The sequence below is a fragment of the Rhineura floridana genome, chromosome 6 (assembly GCF_030035675.1).
Source record: "Rhineura floridana isolate rRhiFlo1 chromosome 6, rRhiFlo1.hap2, whole genome shotgun sequence".
NCBI lineage: Eukaryota > Metazoa > Chordata > Lepidosauria > Squamata > Rhineuridae > Rhineura > Rhineura floridana.
In genome coordinates, this window is record NC_084485.1 from 131,337,046 (window position 1) to 131,358,632 (window position 21,587).

At 42.2% G+C, this 21,587-nt stretch overlaps 1 protein-coding gene across 4 annotated transcripts in view; it reads right to left on the minus strand.

The window, feature by feature from the left end:
- Positions 1 to 466: 466 nt before the first annotated feature.
- OLFM3 (olfactomedin 3) overlaps positions 467 to 21,587 on the minus strand; it is a 61,229-nt gene continuing 40,108 nt past the window's right edge. For all 4 annotated transcript variants that reach the window (XM_061630557.1, XM_061630561.1, XM_061630560.1 and 1 more), the window contains 2 exons: positions 2,286 to 2,392; positions 467 to 1,144 (listed from right to left, as the gene is read on the minus strand). In XM_061630557.1, coding sequence (XP_061486541.1) covers positions 467 to 1,144; positions 2,286 to 2,392 — 785 coding nt within the window. The remainder of the gene's footprint in view (positions 1,145 to 2,285; positions 2,393 to 21,587) is intronic.

The window sequence follows — 21,587 nt, forward strand, 5'->3', positions numbered from 1 at the left end:
AAAGAAACCCAAATAATATTGATGCACATTCTATTTCAGATTACTGTCCAAATATATTTTGATGTTGAACAATTAGACAGATTTTTTTAAAAAATGATATATGATAGAAAAAGACATTCATGCAGTTAAGCCACCATTAGTCTCTGACTCTAATATAAGGCAGATCATTAATCTTTTTTTTTTTTAAAAAAAACCCAATGTCTTTAGCCACTGAAATCAACCTTAGTGCTTTCCATGACAAAGTCATGGCAGGCCTGGTGTAGAGTTAAGAAAGATCTCTAATCCCATCCAGGTCATTTTAAAGAAAGGCTCCACCATATTTGGAATATATTATACTGTAGAAAAAGCTTCTCCCCTTTTCTTAATTCTTACTGGGGAAAAAAAGAACTTAAAAGAAACCCAGCAGAATGCTTTTGAGTTCAGCACAAATGACACTGCTTCCAGGTGGCCAATATCAAGGCTGAGTTTATGTGTCATCTTCTGTTTTAATTATGTGGAAAAGGGTGACATTGAACAGGACCTGGTGCCCATTATTCCAGGCATATAGAGCCCTATCTCTGGCATTGTAGTCAAGCATGGATATATGAAAATACTGATTATGAAAGGGGATGTCTGTGTATTCGTACGTGGAGGTTTTTGTGGAATAGGAGTAGTAGACCTTGGCTCCAGTTAAGTGAGAATTGGTGACATACAAGGTGCCACAGATCATGAAGGATTCCCCGGCACTTCTCTTTGGATATCCAGTGCTCCAGCTTTTCATCACTTCTAATGTATCCTGATTCAGCTGACTGATGACGATGTTGCCTGCATTCTGATTGGTCGCATATACGGCCCACAAGCCAATTTCATCTGCCATCAAGTCGATATCTGAGAAGCCACCCCAAGTGTATGGGTAGACGTTGTGAAAGCCAGCATACTCCAGGCTACGTTGAGCAAGCACCCGACCGGTATCAAAGCTGTACTTAATGATGATGTTGCTCTGGTATTTGTTGAAAAAGAGAGATCCGTTGTAGACCACATGGTTGGTTCCTGCCCATTTGAAAGGGAGATTGTATGTCCTTGACTCAGCACCACTGACAAAGTCTGCTATCGATTTGTATTCACGGACTATTTTGTTGTTGGTGTAACTGTCCATGTACCAGACCTGAAAGCAAAAAAGAAAGGATAGGCTGTGAATTTGTATGCCGCCCAGAGAGCCTTCGGGCTTAGGGCGGTATATAAATTAAACTAACTAAATAAAATAAATAAAATCTTCAAGTCAGTCTATTATTTTGAATACATTTGGGGTTTCCTCCCTCTCAGGTGTCTGGTGTCTTTCCATTTGCCACACAAACACTGGAATCCAGCAAAAGAAAATCAAATGTTAACACATTTTACCCATTGCTGGATATGAAAAACATTGCCCATCCACATATAGGACAATAAGGAGAATGATGTGTGGGGCTCAGGACTGTGGCGTTAGACCCCTCGATTGCTATGGCTGTCATGTCTTCATGTGGATCCACACACACAGTTTGCCTTGCTTTTATGTTTAAATAGAACATGGCAGATTTCCCAAGGGAATGGACATCACTTCTGTGTTATGTAAACATACAAAGAAGACAAATCACATGAGCAGAAGCCTTTGCACTTAATTTAGATTGATGTGGAAGCAACTGTAGAGGCAGTGGCAGCCACAGCAGTGCAGGCATTTATAAAGATGGACTTATTATTGTGTCCCTTTGACAGAGAATGTTTGAGGTAAGTATAACTGGTAACATTGTAGATCCTACTTGTACATTCTATAGGCTCCAAGCCAAGTAGGCCAAGGTAGCTCAGCAGTCTCACCTGTTTCCCTCTAACCAGACCCATATCCTCCTTTGTCCAATTTGCACAATTATTTTGGATGATCTCTTTGGATATCAACCCACACGTCATTTGGAAGGTTTATGGGACTCACATAAGCTTCCCAGCAAGATTCAGTAACTGACCTGACTACTTCCACCTGACTACTTTCACCTGGCATTCAGGCTGTACTGTTGGAAAGGGGCAATAGTTCAGTTGCAGAGCACATGTGTTACATGTAGAAGCTCTCAGGTTTAATCTCCGACACCTCCAGTCAAAAGGATCTCAAGGAGCAGGTGCTCAGAAAGACCTCTACCTGAGGCCTTGGAGAGCTGCTGCCAGTCAGAGTAGACAATATTGGGCGTATATTATGATTCAGTATAAGACAGCTTTGCATGTTCATTGAACAACTGGCAGAATGCTTGCTTGGCTCCTAGCATGAAATAATAAAAGCCACATACTCTGTTATTTTTCTCTGAGGCTAATGGATCTGTCATCCAAGCTCCAAACCGAGTTCCAGATGTCTTGACTGTAATAGGGCCAGTGATCTTCATCAATTTGCCACATGCTGAAATTATAAAAACAAAATGACTCTGTGAAAATCCCCAACAAACCATAATGTCTGCCGACTGCGTTCTTCTTCCTGATACAGGGTGTGTGAAAGGAGACTGAATAAGAGATCCAAAAATGGTGGTGATGTTCAGTTGCTTTTGGTGCCATCCAAAAGAGAAGGATTCTTTGCTGAGCTTCTTTAAACAAAGACTGAGGGTATTTGAAAACATTGAGGATGCAAGCAAACCATGTTGAAAGAAATTGAAGTATCTAACACTAATGGCATATTGTTCTGTCTTATTGTCTTATGCAGTGTGTTTGTAATAATAAAAACAAATAAAACATTGCTTTCTCAGGGAACAATTGGTGTGATGTAAAACTAGTATATAATGCAGCTTTTTTGCTGTTGTTGTGTTGTAACTTTTAATGCATTGTCTTGTTTGCTTGGTGTTTAATTATGTATTATGGTTTTATCTTGCTGCTGGCCACTTTGTCGATCCTTATGGCTCAAAAGACAGGCTATAAATACAGGAAATAAATAAAACAAAATGTAAGCATACATAGATATTTGTATGTGGCACTATGCCTGAGTGCATGGGTTCCATAACAGGGAAACTCTACTGCCATTCTAGCGCCTCACTATATGTAAGGGGCTCTGTTTGCATACCAAAATATGTTTGTGGCCTTTGGACCATTGGTTGGAGAAAAGACAGATTCCCATCCTGAAAATAAAAAAAAAAAGATGTTCCTTCAGTAGGTCATGAAAGAGATGCTGAAGGAAATATAATGTAAATTTTCCATTTGCAGAATGTGCATTTTGAGAAGTATAAGGATTGAGAGATGCATTAAAAATGGAACTGATTTTTGTGCTCGACTGAGAACTTCCAAATTATGCTTCAGGCATCTGATATTCAAGTTGTGTTTTAAAGTAATATTATGGTTCTTGTTAATCCCTCCTGTGTATATCTGCGGAGATTTACAAAGGCCTTGTCAGTTTGCAGGGATGACCTGAGACACCTTTGTCTGCCTGGACAGGAAACAAGGAAATGTTTCCCGCTTCTGAAGCTTTCACAGACCTTTCCCTGCCCACTCCATGAATTTGTCAAACTTCAGTCTCGTCAACTACTCTAAAACATTTGTGTTATGTTCAGATTAATGGGGCTGGTTGGTTCCAAGTACATGCAATTAGAATGGGGTCTGAATTGTAAACATGCCTACTGAGGGATGATTGAGGAATTTTGTCTTTACGAATTCCAGTGTGAACTGACCTGATTCTGGATGAATGTGCAGATTGGATCCCACAAGTTTCAATGCAGTTCTTGAGTCAAAAAAGTATTTTTTTAAAATGCATACTTTGAGAAAAAACATGTTCAAAAAGTTGTCTTTAAAATGTATTTAATTCATATTTTCAGATTTTTAAAAAACTGCAGATTAATATGGAAATGGAACAACAGACTAATGAGTGAACACATGCAACAGTGACATAGAACAGAAATAGACTCCCTATCCCTTGAGTTAAAGGCCTGCTTTTGGATATATGGAAATCTTTTTTTTTTTTAAGAAAAGCATTTTCTGTAATTATTTTCATTGTTTTGTACCACACAAAATTGTAGCAATGGGGGACCCAGGATAAACAGTTGCCCTTTTCTCTGTAAGATAGGGAATTTTCCCTGCTGAGATGCTTGTCAGCTACACAGGGGAATTGATCAGTTAATAATGGAAGTCACTCAGTCAGGAGAACCAGTAAACTGGCCATACTGGAGTAATAGGAAGTGCCTTGTACTTTGGTCCATCTAGCTTAGTATTGCTCACATTGATTGGCATTGACTGGAATTTTAATTTTGGCGATGTTTGGTTGAATTTCTGTTGCAATGTAATTGATTATATTTTTAGAGGTTTTTTTTTTTTTTTTTTAAATCTTCTTGTTTTAAATCAAGTAACATTTCTGGAAGATTTGGATATCAAACAACCAGAATTAATAAATGAGTATCTTACATTGCTATTTGGCTTTCTAAGGTTTCAGGCAGGAAGGCTTTGCCAGACATGCAACAGCAGTTGAGGAGGATGGGAAGCAGGAGTGGTGAGGGGTGGGTCCGGGAAGAGCCCTGAGGGCCAGAGACAGTCTTGGAGGGCCACAACTGCTAGCCCCAGCAATGGCCCACATTGAGCAGGAAGGTCTGAAAGGGGATTGTAAACTTGTTCAGATGCACCTCATGATTGGTAGCTGTGCGTGATCAGTTTCCAGTCAAAGGTGAGCACACTTACAATCTCCCTTCTTGCTCAGTGAGAGAAAGTTGGGGTGGGGAGGGAGGTGGCACACACGGTTCCACGTTACTTTTGTGGACAGAGGCCTGAAGAAAGCTATCAGTGCTCATATATGCTCTGTCTGCCTATATGGCACCCCAAGTGTAAGATTTTAAAATAATGCATTTGTTAGGGTTCTGCACCAGCTTCAGCTGAATCCCTGATCCTGAACAGAATCGGAGCAATTTTGGTTGACCCAGGATTCGCTTGGAGCAGGTTAAGGCAGCCCTGGATTGCCCTGGGTCAGACTGGGTCCACCTGGAATGATCTGGGGCTGTCAAAACAGAGGCAGTCAGGTGGCAAGGAGAGGAGGGGAGAAGGAGATGCATGCACGCGCACACACACATGCGTCTTCTTCCTCCGCCTCCTAAGCACATGTTTAATCAGGGGACCAGTAGATGCATGCAGCCTGTTTTAAACCCTAATGAAACACTGTGCAAGGCCCCCAATTTGGGCCCCAGATCTGGGTCCCAAGGCAGATTGGGGCCACTCCAAAGCATTGGATTGGGCCCTAAATTGGATCTGGAGGGCTGTACAGCCCTAGCATTTATGGTTTTCATTTGCTCCCCCCCGCCAAAAGGACTTTAAAAATCCACCTGATTTCCATTGAAGTTAAGTGGATTTAAATGAGGTGAGTGATTTGTGGTTGACAAACCCAGGAACCTCAGCACATGGTGCTTACACTTGAATGAAAATGCAGAAATGTATGTTAGCTTTAGGAATGCATTGTTCAATCTGCATATAACTATGCTGGTCACATTGGAGACAGAATAGGTTGTGTGATCTGACTGTACCAGCCAAGTTATGACTTAAGTTACTGGAAATGAATGCACTATATCATCTGAGTCTATTTCATTCTGTTATAATGTGGCTAATGCTTTGATAAGCTGCCTTAAGAGTAAATGGTTATAATGGAAATATGTATGAACTATATAGACATTAAAAACTATGAGCTACATTGGATGGAAGCAGATATCACAGGAGCTCTGTGGTGGCTGCCAAATGCATTGGCCTTGTGTTTCTCCTCCTCCCTCCCCTGGAAACATCTAGTACAGGGATGGGGAATCTGTGGCCCTATGTCACTCGATTTCTCCCTGCCCTCTGCCATCTGAAAGTAGACTAGGAGAGGGCATTCTCAGTCATGGCACTCCATTTGTGGAATGCCCTCCTCAGGAGGTTCATTTGGCACCAACCCTATTGCCAGTTTGGTACCAGAAGAAAACTTTTAAAAAACATTTGCCTGGGCTTTTTGGGTTGTATCCAATGCTAGTCCTACTCAGAGCAGACCTATTGAAATTAATGGATAACATTAACGTAATTAACGTCAACAGGTTTACTCTAAGTGGTACTTAGTTTGCTATAGCCTTTTATCTATAAATGGGCTGAAGGTTCCCCAACTATTGTCCGTGGACCACTGGTGGTCCAAGAGCTCAATTCATGTGGTCTGGGGAAAGGCTGCAGAACAAACAAGAATATCAACTTGATTTTTCCCCTGACAACTTTATTTGTAGAACAAAAAAGTTTATTAAGTGGTTGACTGAGAGCCCCAGCAATTTTCATCTCAACTGTGAAAGAAAGAAAGAAAAAGTTTTGAGAACCACAATCCCTGCTAAATGCTATGGTTTGTTTTTAACTGCTGCATTCTCTTGTTTTTCTGTTTGATTGTTGTTTCATATTAAAATGTTTATTATCATTATTACACACAAAAAAAGGAAAAATCACAACATGAATCATCCTATCTGTAAATAAATAAATATCACTGTACATGTGAGTTTTTCATATTCAGCAGTTCTCTTTGATCCATCTTTTGTGAGATGTTTCTTTGTGATTATTTGCTTTGATTACATCAGGTGCCTCTCAGCCTCAGAGGAAGGCAATGGTAAACCCCCTCTGAATACTGCTTACCATGAAAACCCTATTCATAGGGTTGCCATAAGTCAGAATCGACTTGAAGGCAGACCATTTCCTTTTTCAAATATATTTATTTATTTATTTATTTAAAATATTTCTATCCCGCCCTTCTACCCCACAATGGGGCACTCAGGGTGGCTTACAATAAACTCATACACACACATAATAAAATTATACAGAAGAAAAACAGAAGGAAAAAAAGTAAGTAAAATACATAAAATAAAATTATTTAAACTGCATAAAATACAATAAAATACAATAACCATATATATACAAACAACCCGAGAAACCTACATGTATATATATGAGTACAAATATGGGGAGATAATAGTAAAAACCACAAGACAAAAAAGAGAAAACAAAAAACATAGAAACAGTATCAGACTAACCCGTCAGACCCTCTCAAAGCCTCTTTGGAACAGGATAGTTTTTACAAGTTTCTGGAAAGCCATCAGGGAGGGAGCAGAATGGGCTTCTTGAGGCAGTGAATTCCGAAGTCTGGGAGCCACAACTGAAAAGGCTGTCTCGTGTGTGCCTGTCAGTCTGACCTCTTTAATTCCAGGCACGCAGAGGAGACTAGAGGTAGATGATCTTAAATCCAGGGCAGGAGCATATGGAGGCAAGCGGTCTCTCAGATATATATTTAGCAAATAACAACCTTCTAACTTATGTGGAACATTTATAAAATGGAACATAGGGTTTTTTCCCAATATGAAAGCAATATAGTTAGGAGGCATATACAGAAACATAGACCTTTTCAAGACCCAAGAGATGCAGAGACTTTATTAACTACTTCTGAAACAAAGTGGTAGGAGGTACTACAGAATTTAGAAAAAGATAAATTTAACTTTGAACATAAAGGGGACTTTGATTTGAACAACACAATCTCTACAACACAGTGGACTTGGATGTATCAGAATGTAGCAAAAAAAATCTATCTGCCACTCTTAAAGAAAACTTCTATAAAATGCAGTTTCAATGGTACCTCTATCCATCTGGAAAAAAAATTCCAGGGGGAAAAGTATTGGAGGTGTCAAGCCCAATTGACAGATTTTATTGCATGTATTTTGAGTCTATCCTTTTGTCTACCCATTTTGGAAAGAAGTTAAGGAAGTAATAAAACAGATTACCAGATATAGTATTCCTTTAAAATCCTAAGGTATTGTGTTTGGGATATTTGAAGGATCACATTTTGCAGGAGGACTTAGAAATGGTGAAGAGTTTACTTATAGTAGCAACACAAGTGATGGCAGGCATCTTGGAAATCCTCAAGAACCTCTTTAATATCATCCTGGTATGAGTGAGTTTTGACTGTGGCATTTCTAACAAAAATGACACAAGAGATTTTCAGAAGGATGTTTGCCAGATAAGTTTTTTGAAAAGTGGTTTATTTATAAATCAACAGATTATGAAATATCAAGATAATGTTCAACCACATATATTATTTTCATTGTACTGGTGGCTGCTTCTCCTTGAACTTGGCAGGGTGGAAGGCTGGGAGGCCAACAGTAGGTGGAGCCAGAGCCAATGACAGGCAGAGCCAACTAACTAATTTTATCCCTAACCTCCTCCTTGCTGAGTTCTACAAGGAGCAACACTGAGACTTAAGAGGAGGAAGCTGATGGACTGGATGTAAGTGGGAAGGCAAGGCCAGTGGCCGCTGGCTGAAGGCAGACTGAAGTTGGTGGGGTAGTGCCCCATTCACCCCAACGGACCAGACTCCATTGTTTCATTGATATAAGTCGCTTGTTAGATTGTTGTTAGTTTTTCTCTCTTTATATTGTTGGTGTTGATGGTGGTGGTGGTAGTGAGGTATGTGTGTGTTATTATTCTGCCCCTGATGGGCAACATAACAGTATTTTAATTACATTCCATTTCCAGTTACGTCCCTACAAGTGCCAAACCCTTGAGAAGCAGACTTCCTGGTGTGCCCTAGGATGCTTCTCTAACAACAAAGATTTAGAAAAGAACCCACTCTTAACTCTTTTAAAAACCCTTTGAAAGAAGAAGAAGAAGAAAGGGCAGGAGCCAGTTCTTACTATCTGCTTTGGCTGAAAATCAAGGGGGAATAACAGAAAAGAAAGTGAGCTTGATTAATGAGCCTTCACAGCCCTCCAAGATTCAGCAGCTGCAGCTCCTGTATTTGCATGCAGGAAACGGCTCAGAATGACAAGGTAGGCTCTGAAGCATGTCTTAGTGGTGAGTGGTGAGCATGATGGATCAGGCTGTACTATTTTGAGCTACTTAAGGCCTCCAGTGGAAGCTGCTGGAAGAGAAAATTACTCAGAGAACAACACCCATTGACTGGCCTGCAAAATACTGACTTTGGGAACACAGTAAGTGAGATTCTGCACTGATAGATGGGTCAGGCAGGAACTGTAGGATCATGGAGGAAATACAGATCCCCATTTGCTTTTCACTGAAATCCTCCCCAGTGATTGACTTCTTCAGAGTCTACACAACCAGTAATCCATGTCAATTGCTTTCTTTGTCCATTATTGTATTCACTGAGAATCCAATCAATGGGACTTAAGGGTGAATTAAAACCAAGAGAATCACTTTCAGAGAAACCTTAGTAATCTGTGCCCCCCCTGCCCCAGTGGAAATGTACAGTAGGTACATGACAATGCTATTAGGAGCCTTTCCTTTTGTCCATCATTAGCACAACATTAGGCAATGAAGCCTGAAGGTGCCATTTTGTTTTAACTGTAAACATTAGGAGCTGTGAAAGAAGTCATACATATGAAGCAAAGTCAGTTTTCTTACATAGTTATTCTAGGTTGTGAATGTTAGTTTTGTCCTTGTTAGGCCTACACATACAGCAACTATGTCAGCAACTATGGCAGGAAGTGGTCAGAGCAGAACAGCAACCATGATGAACAAAGATGGCTGAAATATGCCATGTGTGTTTCATTTTTGGTCAAAAACTGCTTGCACCTCTGTATCACATATAATTCTGTAAGCTAGCAGAACAAGAAGCCTTCATGTTCTGATAAGGATAGGTGGCAAACAACTAAGAAGTCACAACAATGATGGAATGCTATGTTTTTGCAAGCTGGCAAGCTGAAGTGTGTTAAAGAAAGCTGCCTAGAAAATCACTGGAGAAGCAAGGGTCCATTTACTTCTTTTTGTCCCCCTCCCAGATAGATTAGGGTAATTCATGGTCTACATACAATTGCATATTAAGGCGGTCCACCCACACTTATTGAAATTAATGTAATTCCCACCTCCTGATCCAATTTGCTGGTGTATTCAAATTTTGGGTTAATTAGATCTTTGTGGGGAGGAGAAAGTGGTCTTGCCTTTTTTATTACTTTTTCTTTTTTCTTGCTTGCCTCTGCCTTGCTTCCTGCTTCCATGTATTTTGTCCAAGCTGAAGCTTTTACACCTACCCACTCATAGGTAACTATAACTTTCTTTAATCTTCCGAATGTTTTCATAAATACCTGTTTCTTAAATACCTGTTTTTAATGGTCTTTTATTGATCATTGTAATCTTTATTCTGTTTTGCAAACCAGAGGTTTTATCACAATCAAGTGGTATATAAATGCTGTTAAATAAAATAAAATAATCTAATATTCTAAGAAACGTAGAGCTTACACAAACAAACACAAACACACACACATATTAGGGGCTGCTGCCCCTACTCCGTTGGCTTGTCAACCCTGCCTACTGTCATCAAAGCTCCCCCCTTCCCACCACGGGTTACCAAAGCTACCCCATCCCTCCAATGGGTCACAAAAGCTCCCCCTCCTCCACTAGTCACCAAAGCTGCCTCTTCACTGCCATAGGTCACCAAAGTTGCCCCCTTCATCTCCATGGGGCACCAAAGCACCCCCCCCCACAAGGATTGCCACATACTGACTCCTCCCCCATAGGATTTGCTAAAGCACTTCCCTACCCTCACCCCACAGGGTTCGGAAGCCCCCTCCCTTTCCCCACAGGGGTCATCAAACCCCCCTCCCTTCCTCCTTCCCTCCACAGGAGTCGTCCCTCTCTCCAAGGATCGTCAGAGTTCCCCCTCCCTCCCCCACTGGGATCACCACAACTCCCCTCTCTCCCTTCACACAGATCACCACAGCTCCTCTCACCCCCTAGGGGTCATTGGAGCTCCTCAACCAACCACATGGGTTACTGGAGCTTCCTCACCCCCCACAGGTCACCAGAGGTCCCCGTGAATCCCCACACATCACTGAAGCTCCCCCACAGGTCAACAAAGCTCTGATGCTTACAAATATATATATATGAAGATAGAGTAGTTGGACTAGAGGGAGTTACGTGGAAAATGTGTTTGCTTTGTCAATGCTATCTTTAATTGTAATTCTAATATTACTGAATCATATTGTTAGTTACCACAGCTTAGTTCATCTTTTTGTTAACCATTAAGCTTATGCAAATATATATCACATTGCTTTAAGGTATTTTCTAAGTTACTTCAAGTAGCTGCAATTTCAAATTATCTTTGTTTTGTTTTCTGTCAGTTCTTTATTTCCCATCAATAAATATTTTCTGTCTCATAATACTCTTAAGCTTTGTACACCAATAAACCAGTGTATTCAGTTCAGTTACAGTTTTGAGTCTGTGGCTTTCTGTGGTGTGTATTTTCCTCCACTGGGTTGCTACTGAGCAAACTGACCCAGGATTGAAAAAAATCCAATGAAAATTGATGCAAGCCAGAATTTGGCATGGTTTGCATGGGCTTTGAATAAATCCTCTGATTAGAGTTTACACACAACATTTTATGCTAGAATCAATGGAGACTGAGTTCTTGTTTTTTCTACCTACTCCACACACAATCTAGACCTATTACATATTTTTTGCCCCTGAAAAGAGCTTTTTGACAAACTAATTTCATTCTGAAAATAAAAGCTCACTGCAGATTGATTCTGATTACCTCACAGTGTATCATTTGAAAAAAGATGCAGGCGGTCCAAGCAATGTTGTAGGTGGGTACATACCAAAATCTTAAGAGAAGGATTTTCAAACACATAAGAACATAAGAAGAGCCTGCTGGATCAGGCTAGTGGCCCATCTAGTCCAGCATCCTGTACTCACAGTGGCCAACCAGGTGCCTGAATAATCAAACCCACCTGCCTAGATGACAGTATCTTGAGGATGAGCATGAGTGATTGTGCTACAAACAGGTAAGTGTGTGTGCAGCCCTAGTTAACATTTATATCTTTTTGTTATTGGTAGGATCAACTGCTTGTTATTGGTAGGATCAATAATGATGCTCTTTTAAGACTTATTGATGTTTCTTGAAATTTTCTAAAATGAGAAATTAAGGGGATGTAAGTATCCTGCATTTAGATATGACCAAAGGTACTATCAGGCTACTGAAGAAGACTGTTGAAATGTGTTTGGCTGAATGGCTATCAAGGAACACTTATTTCAATATGTTTTAATGGGCATTTGGCCTTTATAATGGTTATAAGTGCTGTTTTAATATTTAATATTTTTACTCTTACATTTTATGAGTGGAATTAAATGACTTTTTGTCATATATATGCAACATAGGGTGCAATCCAACTTATATTTGCACCAGGCTGGCAGGGGGAGCAGAAGCCCCCTCATCCCAGCTGAGCCATGACACCACTGGGACCTTGCCAGCTCAGCCGGGAGTTTGCCAGGGAAGCCCAGCCTAGCAGATAGAGAGCCAGCAGAAACTGGCAGAAGGCCTGAAAACAGGGCATTCCAGGGGCGTGGTGGAGGTACAGCCAAGGCAAGAGAACCTCCACGATATCCAACTCCCATTTGGAGCGCTCCCACGGGTCCCAATCCTGCCAAAAGTTCCACTGGCAAAACTGTCAGTGTAGGTAAATATTTTACAGTAGCAGTCAATGGGGAGCACTTACTCTCCAGTAGGAGTATTTGTTGGAGCTAGTTTTTACCTCCTGGTCCCCATGCGCAGCTCTCAATTGAGCTAGCCAGCTGGGCAGCTCCCGAAAGGCAAGTGGATGCTCCGGAGCGTCCCACTGGCCCCTCCTTCCACCGGCTTCCTATGACTTGGATTGCTCTGATAGTTCTTAACCTTAAGTCTTTTACTTTATAAATACGGCAGAGGGAACCTAAATACCACCGAACTACCCCAGCCATCAGTGTGGAGGAGGTTAGGATTTTGCTTTGAGTTATTCATTGGGTTTTCCACTTTCCATATGCTTTGACACAGTTCTTGGAACATCCAAATAAATTTAAAATGGAGTATTTTAAGGGAAATTACATTTAGAAATATGTGTTCTAAGAGAAAACATGTTTATAAATTTGCCATTTAAGATAAAATGTATTTAAAATAGTACTTATATATATTTAAATGCCAGCGTGAGACCCGGGTTCAAATCTCCCCTCAGCTGTGAAGCTCACTGGGTGATGTTGAGCCAGTCACAGTCTCTTAGCTTAGCCTACCTCACAGGGTTACTGTCAGAATAAAATGGGGAGGGGGAGAATCACCTTGAACTCCTTTGAGGAAAGATGGGATATAAATGCAAGAATACATAAAAGTTTCCACAGACTCTTTTTTTTTTAATGTCAGATTAATACAGAAATGGGATTAATGGCAATTTTTACCACTGGGTGCAAAGGTACTGCGATGACAGACAAGCCCTTCACAGTTTATTTATTTAAGAGATAAACAGTATAATCCTGTATTTGCAGTTTGCTGGCTGAGGGTTGCTAGGATGAACTAGTAGGCTCCTGATGCTGCCAGATCTGCAGATCTGCTGCCTTCAGTGAAAATGCCAGCAAAAATGTTGTTGCATGTTGTGGCAAAGCTGCTGCATGGGCAAAGATCCACCTGTGATGCGTCCTTCCCTGGCTCTCCCTGTCAGGTTCCTACCTGCGCGTGGCTACTGCCTGTCACTAGGCACCACCAGGGACTCCACCAGTCCGGACCACATTCTCTTATGGTTTACCTATCCGCTCTAGCACAGATCTCAACAGATCCCCCTGCTAGGCAACCACCAGTAACATCCCAATACTAGTATTCCCAGAGACTCTGAATACTGGTATTGTTATTCTCTTCACCGCTGCCACCCTTTGTTACAGTTCCCCTTCAGCCTTGGTCATTACCTTACCATCCCTTCTGGTCTGTGAAACCCCAGCCAAGGATCAGGCCTTTGGTAAACCAAATTAAGTATTTATTACAGATAACAAAGCTAACAAGATTAACAAGATTTCTTCTTAAGGCACATAAGCATATGGTTTTACTCAATACTAATCCGAACTCCACCTCCCTCCTTCTTCACGCTCTCCTGGCAAACAACTCTCTCAAATTCACACCACATCCACCTATCAACATCCACCTCTTTCTCTTCCCCCCCCAGATTCCACTCTCACTTTTCCTTTTATACATTCAGTCATTTTAAACACTCAGCCAATCATCTCGCATTCTACTGCCCATTCACTCCCCCTGTTTCACTCCACTTACCATGTATCTTCTAAAACAACAACACTTACCATATATACATTAATATAGGAACATCACATTTCCCCCCCCTTAAACAACAGCAGAGTATTATTCCTGTTCCAGGATTTATACGTCGCGTTAACAAATAAAAGTCTCTATGGGGAAAATGTCTTTCTTTGTTCCTCTGTCTGGTCACGTCACTGCAGTCCCAGCCACTTGCCTGGAAAGTCCATCGGCCAGTACATTGTCCTTGCCTTTTATGAACTGGAAGTCCACTTGATAGTCCTGTAGGGCCCAGGACCACCTCTGCAGCATAGTGTTGTGGTTTTTCATAGTCTGCAACCATAACAAGGCCCGATGATCTGTAGTCACTGTGAATCTTCGTCCCCACACGTATGGGCGCAACTTGTTCAGTCCCCACACGACCGCTAGGCACTCCTTCTGGACCGACAAATAGTTTTTCTCCCTCGGCATCAGCTTGCGACTCAGGTACGCCACTGGATGTCTGGTGCCTTCTCTCTCCTGTAGCAAGACGACTCCCAGCGCGAGGTCCGACGCATCTGTAGCCACGATGAATGGTTTCTCATAGTCTGGGGCTATTAATATGGGTCCTTGGCACAAGGCTTGCTTCAGTAGATCAAAAGCCTTCTGACATTCATCCATCCATACCACATGCTCAGAACACTTCTTCTTTGTTAATTCATGCAAGGGGGTTGCTATTTCCCCAAAATTTCTCACAAACTTCCTATAAAATCCAGCCACACCCAGAAATGCCCTTACTTGTTTTTTGGTTAAGGGGATCGGCCACGCTTGTATTGCCTCCACCTTGCTCCATAAGGGGGTGATTTTCCCACTCCCCACCTTATGTCCTAAATAGATTACTTCCTTTAGTCCAAACTGGCATTTCTTAGCTTTTATTGTGAGGCCTGCTTTTCTTAAGGCCTCCAATACTGTTGTCAGGTGTTGGAAATGCTCAGGCACCGACTTGCTAAAAATGGCCACGTCATCGATATAGGCCACTGCAAAATCTGACATGCCTCGCAACACAGTATTGATTAGCCTCTAAAATGAACTTGGTGAGTTCCTTAGTCCCATGGGTAAGGTCACAAACTCATATAACCCATCTGGTGTACTGAAGGCAGTTTTGGCTCTGGATTGCTCGTCCAGTTCCATTTGCCAAAATCCTTTACAGAGATCTAGTGTAGAGATAATGGTTGCTGCCCCCAATAACTCTAACATTGCGTCTACCCTAGGCATAGGATACGCATCTGGGACAGTAATTTTATTGATTAGCCGATAATCAATGCAAAACCTTGTCGTTCCATCTTTTTTCGGAACCAGGACAATACTTGAGGCCCAGGGACTGATGGATTCCCTGATCACTCCTAATTCCAGCATATCTTCCACCTCCTTTTTGATCTCATTCAAAACTTTCCCATTCACACGGTACGGAACAGATCTGATTGGGGCATGATCTCCAGTATCAATGGAATGTATAACTATACTGGTTCGGCCAGGTTTGTTGCTAAAGAGATTCCTATAGGTTTTCAAAACTCTCAGAATCTCCTCTTTTACTTCCTCCTTCACCTCCTCTGACCATTCCACTTGATCTACCCCTCCTTTGTCTTTGCTTTCCTGTACCAAATCTGGAAGTTCAGGCCCACTTCCCTCAGGGAATAAGGTAACTTGCAACACCTTTGCATCCCTGGTATGGTAAGGCTTCAACATATTTACATGAACCACTTTGCTTTTGTTTAATTGGTCTGTGGTAATTACATACGTCACTGTGTCAAGCCTTTCTCTGATGGTATATGGTCCTTCCCAGTTAGCCTGTAATTTGTCATGTTTCCTGGGTATGAACGCCATAGCCACATCTCCCACATCATACACACGTTCTCTGGCTGTTCTGTCATACCAGTAACTTTGCTTCTCCTGTGCATGACTCAAATTCTCTTTCACTACTTCCATCATTGATGTTAATTTATTGCGGAATTCCAATACAAAATCTACTACAGAAGTTTTGTACTCTCCCAGAGTTCCTTCCCATGATTTTTTTAGCAGTTCCAAAGGTCCCCTCACTTTTCTAGTGAACATGAGTTCAAAGGGTGAGAAGCCTGTTGACTCTTGAGGGACTTCTCTGTATGCAAACAAGAAGCATCCCAAACGTTCATCCCAGTCTTGTGGGTGATCTTGAACATAGCTCCTTATCATGCCCTTCAAAACTCCATTGAATCTCTCAGTTAGCCCATTAGTGGCGGGATGGTAAGTAGTGGTCTTTAGATGTTTTAGACCACAACATTTCCACATACATTGCATCACTTCTCCCATGAATACACTGCCTTGATCCGTCAGCACTTCATGAGGGAAACCCAGCCTCATAAAGATTTTTAATAAAGCCTCTGCCACTACAGGGGCTTCTACAGATCTCAGTGCTTCTGCGTCTGGGTACCTGGTGGCAAAATCCACCACCACCACTAGATATTTCTTGCCATGCCTTGTGGGTTTGGAAAAAGGGCCCACCAAATCTATACCCACTCTATAAAAGGGTTGTCCAATTATAGGAAGGGGCTTTAAGGGTGCCTTGGTCTTTACTCCACTCTTTCCCACCTTTTGGCATATTCCACAAGATAGACAATGTTGTTTTACATCCTTGGAGATATTTGGCCAATAATAATGTGCAGCCAATCTCCTCTTGGTCTTTTTTATTCCCAGATGTCCTGCACATGGGACATCGTGGGCTACCTCTAGCAATCTGGTTCTGTATTTGCTAGGTACTATCAATTGCTTCACTGGTTCACATTCATCCTTTCTCTCAGCAGGCATCCACAGTCTATATAAAATCCCATTCTCACACACAACTTGATTCCTCAGTTTGTCAGTGAAAGGAATCTGTTGGGTCAGGGCTTGTTCCTTTATCTGCTTCAAACTTATATCTTTATGCAGCTCTTCCCTGAATTGCTCTGCTTCTTCCCCAGAGACCACTTGATACAGTCTGTCTCCTTCACCAGGCCTGCTAGTGGTTGCTATGGTGACCTGAGGCTGGCTAACAGATTCCACCCTGTTTGTTTCAGCCCCCCTTAATATGGCTTCTTTTTCTCTGCCAAGTTGCTGTCTGGTCACTACATAGATCTTTCCTTGGGCGCCCATTACATCCCTTCCCAGTATTACTGGTTCTTGTTGCTGGGCATTAATGCCTACTTTATATCGGCCCTCTCGGCCTCTCCAAGTCATATCCACCAGGGCCACAGGCAAACTTTCTGGTTGACTCCTCACTCCTTGGATAGTCACAGTTTCCTGAGGTAATATTACCTCAGATTTTATTAAATCTGGCCTCAGTAATGTCTGAGCGGCACCAGTATCAAGCAATGCCCAATAATTTGCCCCTTGTACACTCACTTCCTCTCTCAGACTTGAATCAAGGTCTGTTACTTCTGTCCAGTTTATCTGGCAGAACTGAACCTTTTTCGCTGTTTCTAAAGCCTTGGGCTCTGTTTTCACTGTCCTTGTCTGAGCAGGATTACTAATGGGGTTGGCAACCTCACATTGAAAACGTAGGTGCCCCGGTCTACCACATTTGTAGCATAATTTCTCCTCACTTTTAGGGTACACAGATCCACTCTGGGGTGTCCTGTGCCCTTCAGATTTTACTGGAGGACTCACTCGCTGTGGTACCACATCCCTTCTGCCAGCGTTATATGGTCTGGGTTTAAAATCTCTTGATGTTTTCCCCACCCAGCCAGTTCTGTTGGAGGCGAAGTGATCCGCCATCTCCGCAGCCTCCTGCACCGATGTAGGGGAACGGTCTTTGACCAGGAGCCTTATTTCTGGTGGTAACTGATGGTATAATTGATCCAATATCATGAGGTTTTTCACCTCCTCCACAGACTGAGCTTTTGCACTTGTCAGCCATTTCCCAAATATGTCCATCAGTTTTGCCCCCAGCTCCACGAAAGACCTCCCTGTCTGTATCTGGCAGTTTCTGAAAAGCTTTCTAAAATAATCAGGCCCCAGTCTGAATCTTTTAAACACTGCTTCTTTGAATTCAGCATAGGTGATGGGCCTGTCTGAGGGGAAATATTGGTATACCTCAGCCAATTCCCCTTTAATCAGGTTTGATAAATACTGCATGTATTTATCTTCAGGTAGCCCCCACAACTGAGCTGCTTTTTCAAAGGTGCTGAGGTAAATTTGAGGATCTTGACCAGGCTCATAGACAGCAAAGTCCTTTGGAGTAATTTTTATTTTCGCTCCATCTCTGTCCTTTCTTGTTTCATCAGAATGAAACTTCTCTCTTTCAAATTTTAACTTTTCTACTTGTAATTCGGCATCCACTGCTCGTTGCTTCTCCCTCTCCTCAAACCCCATTCTCATTCTCTCAGTTTCCATCTTCAACTTCTCAGCTTCCATCCTCAATCTCTCAGCTTCCAACTCCCTCTGCTTGTCTTTTTCCTCAGCCTCCCATCTTAACTTCTCTCTCAAGTACTCTATATAAGCGGGATTGCTGAAATATCCTTCTGGGGTCTCTTCCCTGAACGGTTGTTTTTGCTGGGCAGTAGCAAATCCTATAAGTGCTACCCTCAATTCATCTACCCCTTTACCCTCGTGAGGTAAATTGAATGTTATGCACTTCTCCACCAGCTCCTCTCTTTTCATTTTTATGTATTCAGCCATGGTGTTTGAGTTCACTCACTCTTTGCCACACACTCTTTGCCAGTCACTCTCACAAGTAATCTTGTTTTGTCATTTCTGTTTGCCACACAACTATTAGGGATTGTCTAGTATTCATATCTCACTGCTACAGCCAACACCTGTGACGTAGTCTCCTTTGTCACCACGTGTCTTTGGGACTCTCTTTGGTTCGTATCTGGATTCTCTGTTGTTCGTATCCCACCGCTACTGACACCACATGTGACGTGTCCTTCCCTGGCTCTCCCTGTCAGGTTCCTACCTGCGCGTGGCTACTGCCTGTCACTAGGCACCACCAGGGACTCCACCAGTCCGGACTGCACTCTCTTATGATTTACCTATCCGCTCTAGCACAGATTTCAACAGATCCCCCTGCTAGGCAACCACCAGTAACGTCCCAATACTAGTATTCCCAGAGACTCTGAATACTGGTATTGTTATTCTCTTCACCACTGCCACCCTTTGTTACAGTTCCCCTTCAGCCTTGGTCATTACCTTACCCTCCCTTCTGGTCTGTGAAACCCCAGCCAAGGATCAGGCCTTTGGTAAACCAAATTAAGTATTTATTACAGATAACAAAGCTAACAAGATTAACAAGATTTCTTCTTAAGGCACATAAGCATATGGTTTTACTCAATACTAATCCGAACTCCACCTCCCTCCTTCTTCACGCTCTCCTGGCAAACAACTCTCTCAAATTCACACCACATCCACCTATCAACATCCACCTCTTTCTCTTCTCCCCCCCCAGATTCCACTCTCACTCTTCCTTTTATACATTCAGCCATTTTAAACACTCAGCCAATCATCTCGCATTCTACTGCCCATTTACTCCCCCACTTTCACTCCACTTACCATGTATCTTCTAAAACAACACTTACCATATATACATTAATATAGGAACATCACACCACCCACGGAGACCCCAAAACAGGGTGGAGTCATGGGGAGGGGTGTGAGCAGCTCAGGAGAATAGCACACCGATACCATTTTCTAACTCCCCTCATTTCATGGAGACACCCACAAACACTGTGGAAATCTACACCATGTCAGGACCTGGTGCAAGCAATCTCCCTCCCATCGACGGCATAAAATAAGGATGGCTCCTCACCACCTCCCCAGCTGGGGGCCATTTGGATGCCACAGGCATTCTGCAGGTGTAGCTGTGGCAGTTTCCAGCAGAATATAGGAGTGCTCCAAAACATAAATGCCATTGCTTCCAATGGGAGTTATTCACTGATGTTAGCTGAGTAGAAATCAACATTTTTATCTTTTATTAATCCATCAGGTTATTTTTAGATTTCAGCTGTTTTTTAAAATGAGATGCACCTAAAAGCAAGCAATAGGGTACAAATGATTTCACTTTTTCCTCTGTGGAAATGGCAGAAGAACACTCTTCAAACTGTGGAGCCTCCTTGAGAGGCAGGATAGCAGAATGTCTGAGCATGAGCTGTAAAATTCTTGGGGCTTGAAACCTTTTCTCAGCCATGAATTCATTAGGGAGCCCTTCGCAGGATTGACAGCAGCATCTGGCAGTTGCCAGGGTCCTGGCACCCTAACAGGATTCATGGCTAATGCCTGCCCTAGGCCCCCTTAACTGATTTTTCTGCTTAAGACTCTGAGTAGCATCTGGGGCCTGGATCTACCTGCCCTTTTAATTTCCCACAATACCCCTGCCCTACCATTGGTTTGAGGCTTTGTGAAGAATTTCTGTTCTGTACCAGCGCATGTAGCAAGTAACCTGAACCAATGTGTGTGGGGGAATGCAATAGACAGAAAGGCAATTTTCTAAAAAAAGATGTCTTTAAAGCTTTTTTAAAATAAAAGATGTTTTGTTTTAATATGCTTTTAAGGATGTTTTGTTGTTATATATTTTAAAGTCTGTTTTTATGATGTTTCAGAGTGTTTTTGGTGCTTTTGTTTGCTACCCCGGGCTCCTACTGGGAGGCAGGGCGGGATATAAATCTGATAAATAATAATAAAATAAATAAATTTATTCTTCCCTTGCTGATTCCCTCTTTAGTAACGACTTGTTTGTTTTTTCTCAGCTTTACTTCTTCCCTTCTCTTCCTGTCTAGTCAGTCTGAGATAGTGTCTGTGAGTACAAGCCTCGTGGCTCAATAGCTGCAACAGAAAACCTGAAATATTTTAATTCTTTCAACTACTAGTTTTAACAAACTGGTTATTTCTGCACTCCGCTGTAATATATATAAATAAATAAACAATTTCAGGGGTGACAAAGCCAGGTAAGCCCACCAGGGCCCACTAATAGTGGAAGGGGCCCACTGGAGGACATGTTTCCAAGGGCCCTGCCAAACCTCGAAACAGCCCTGGCCCTTCAGCAAATTGCTGTTTCCTCAGCCCCTCTCTGCAATACAGGAAATAATACTTGTCCTGGCGCACCTTGTTGGGCTATTGTTAGGGTTACTGAGGTAATTCTGAAGAGATACCTAACTGGTAAATTGCAACAGCACTGCCTGCTGCTGTTGTTCACTCAATTCCTCTGGAAAACAGATAGAAAGAGAACCTTAACACAGCCGTACAAGGATGTAACGCTGGCAAGGGTGTTGGAAACAGAGGAAATGAACAACAAATGTTAGCAACTGTGAATGCACTAGGCATACATATGTTTTTCTTTGACGCTGGTGCTGGCTGAAAATGCCTCCTTTTATGTTACTAATAAGCGACTCTTATCAATGTTTCGATAGCAAAGGAAGACAAATCTCTCCACTGCCTGTATCTGTTAGGGGCATAATTTGGGATGGTGCATCTAGAGTTTTGAGGAAAATCAGTGTGGGCCATAAAAACAATACATTTTCTACAAGAGCGGAGATGATCAGACTTTTAAATGGAGCCGGAGCTGAGCGCAAGAACCACTTTAAAATGCTAGCTCAGCTTCGCAGCTTGC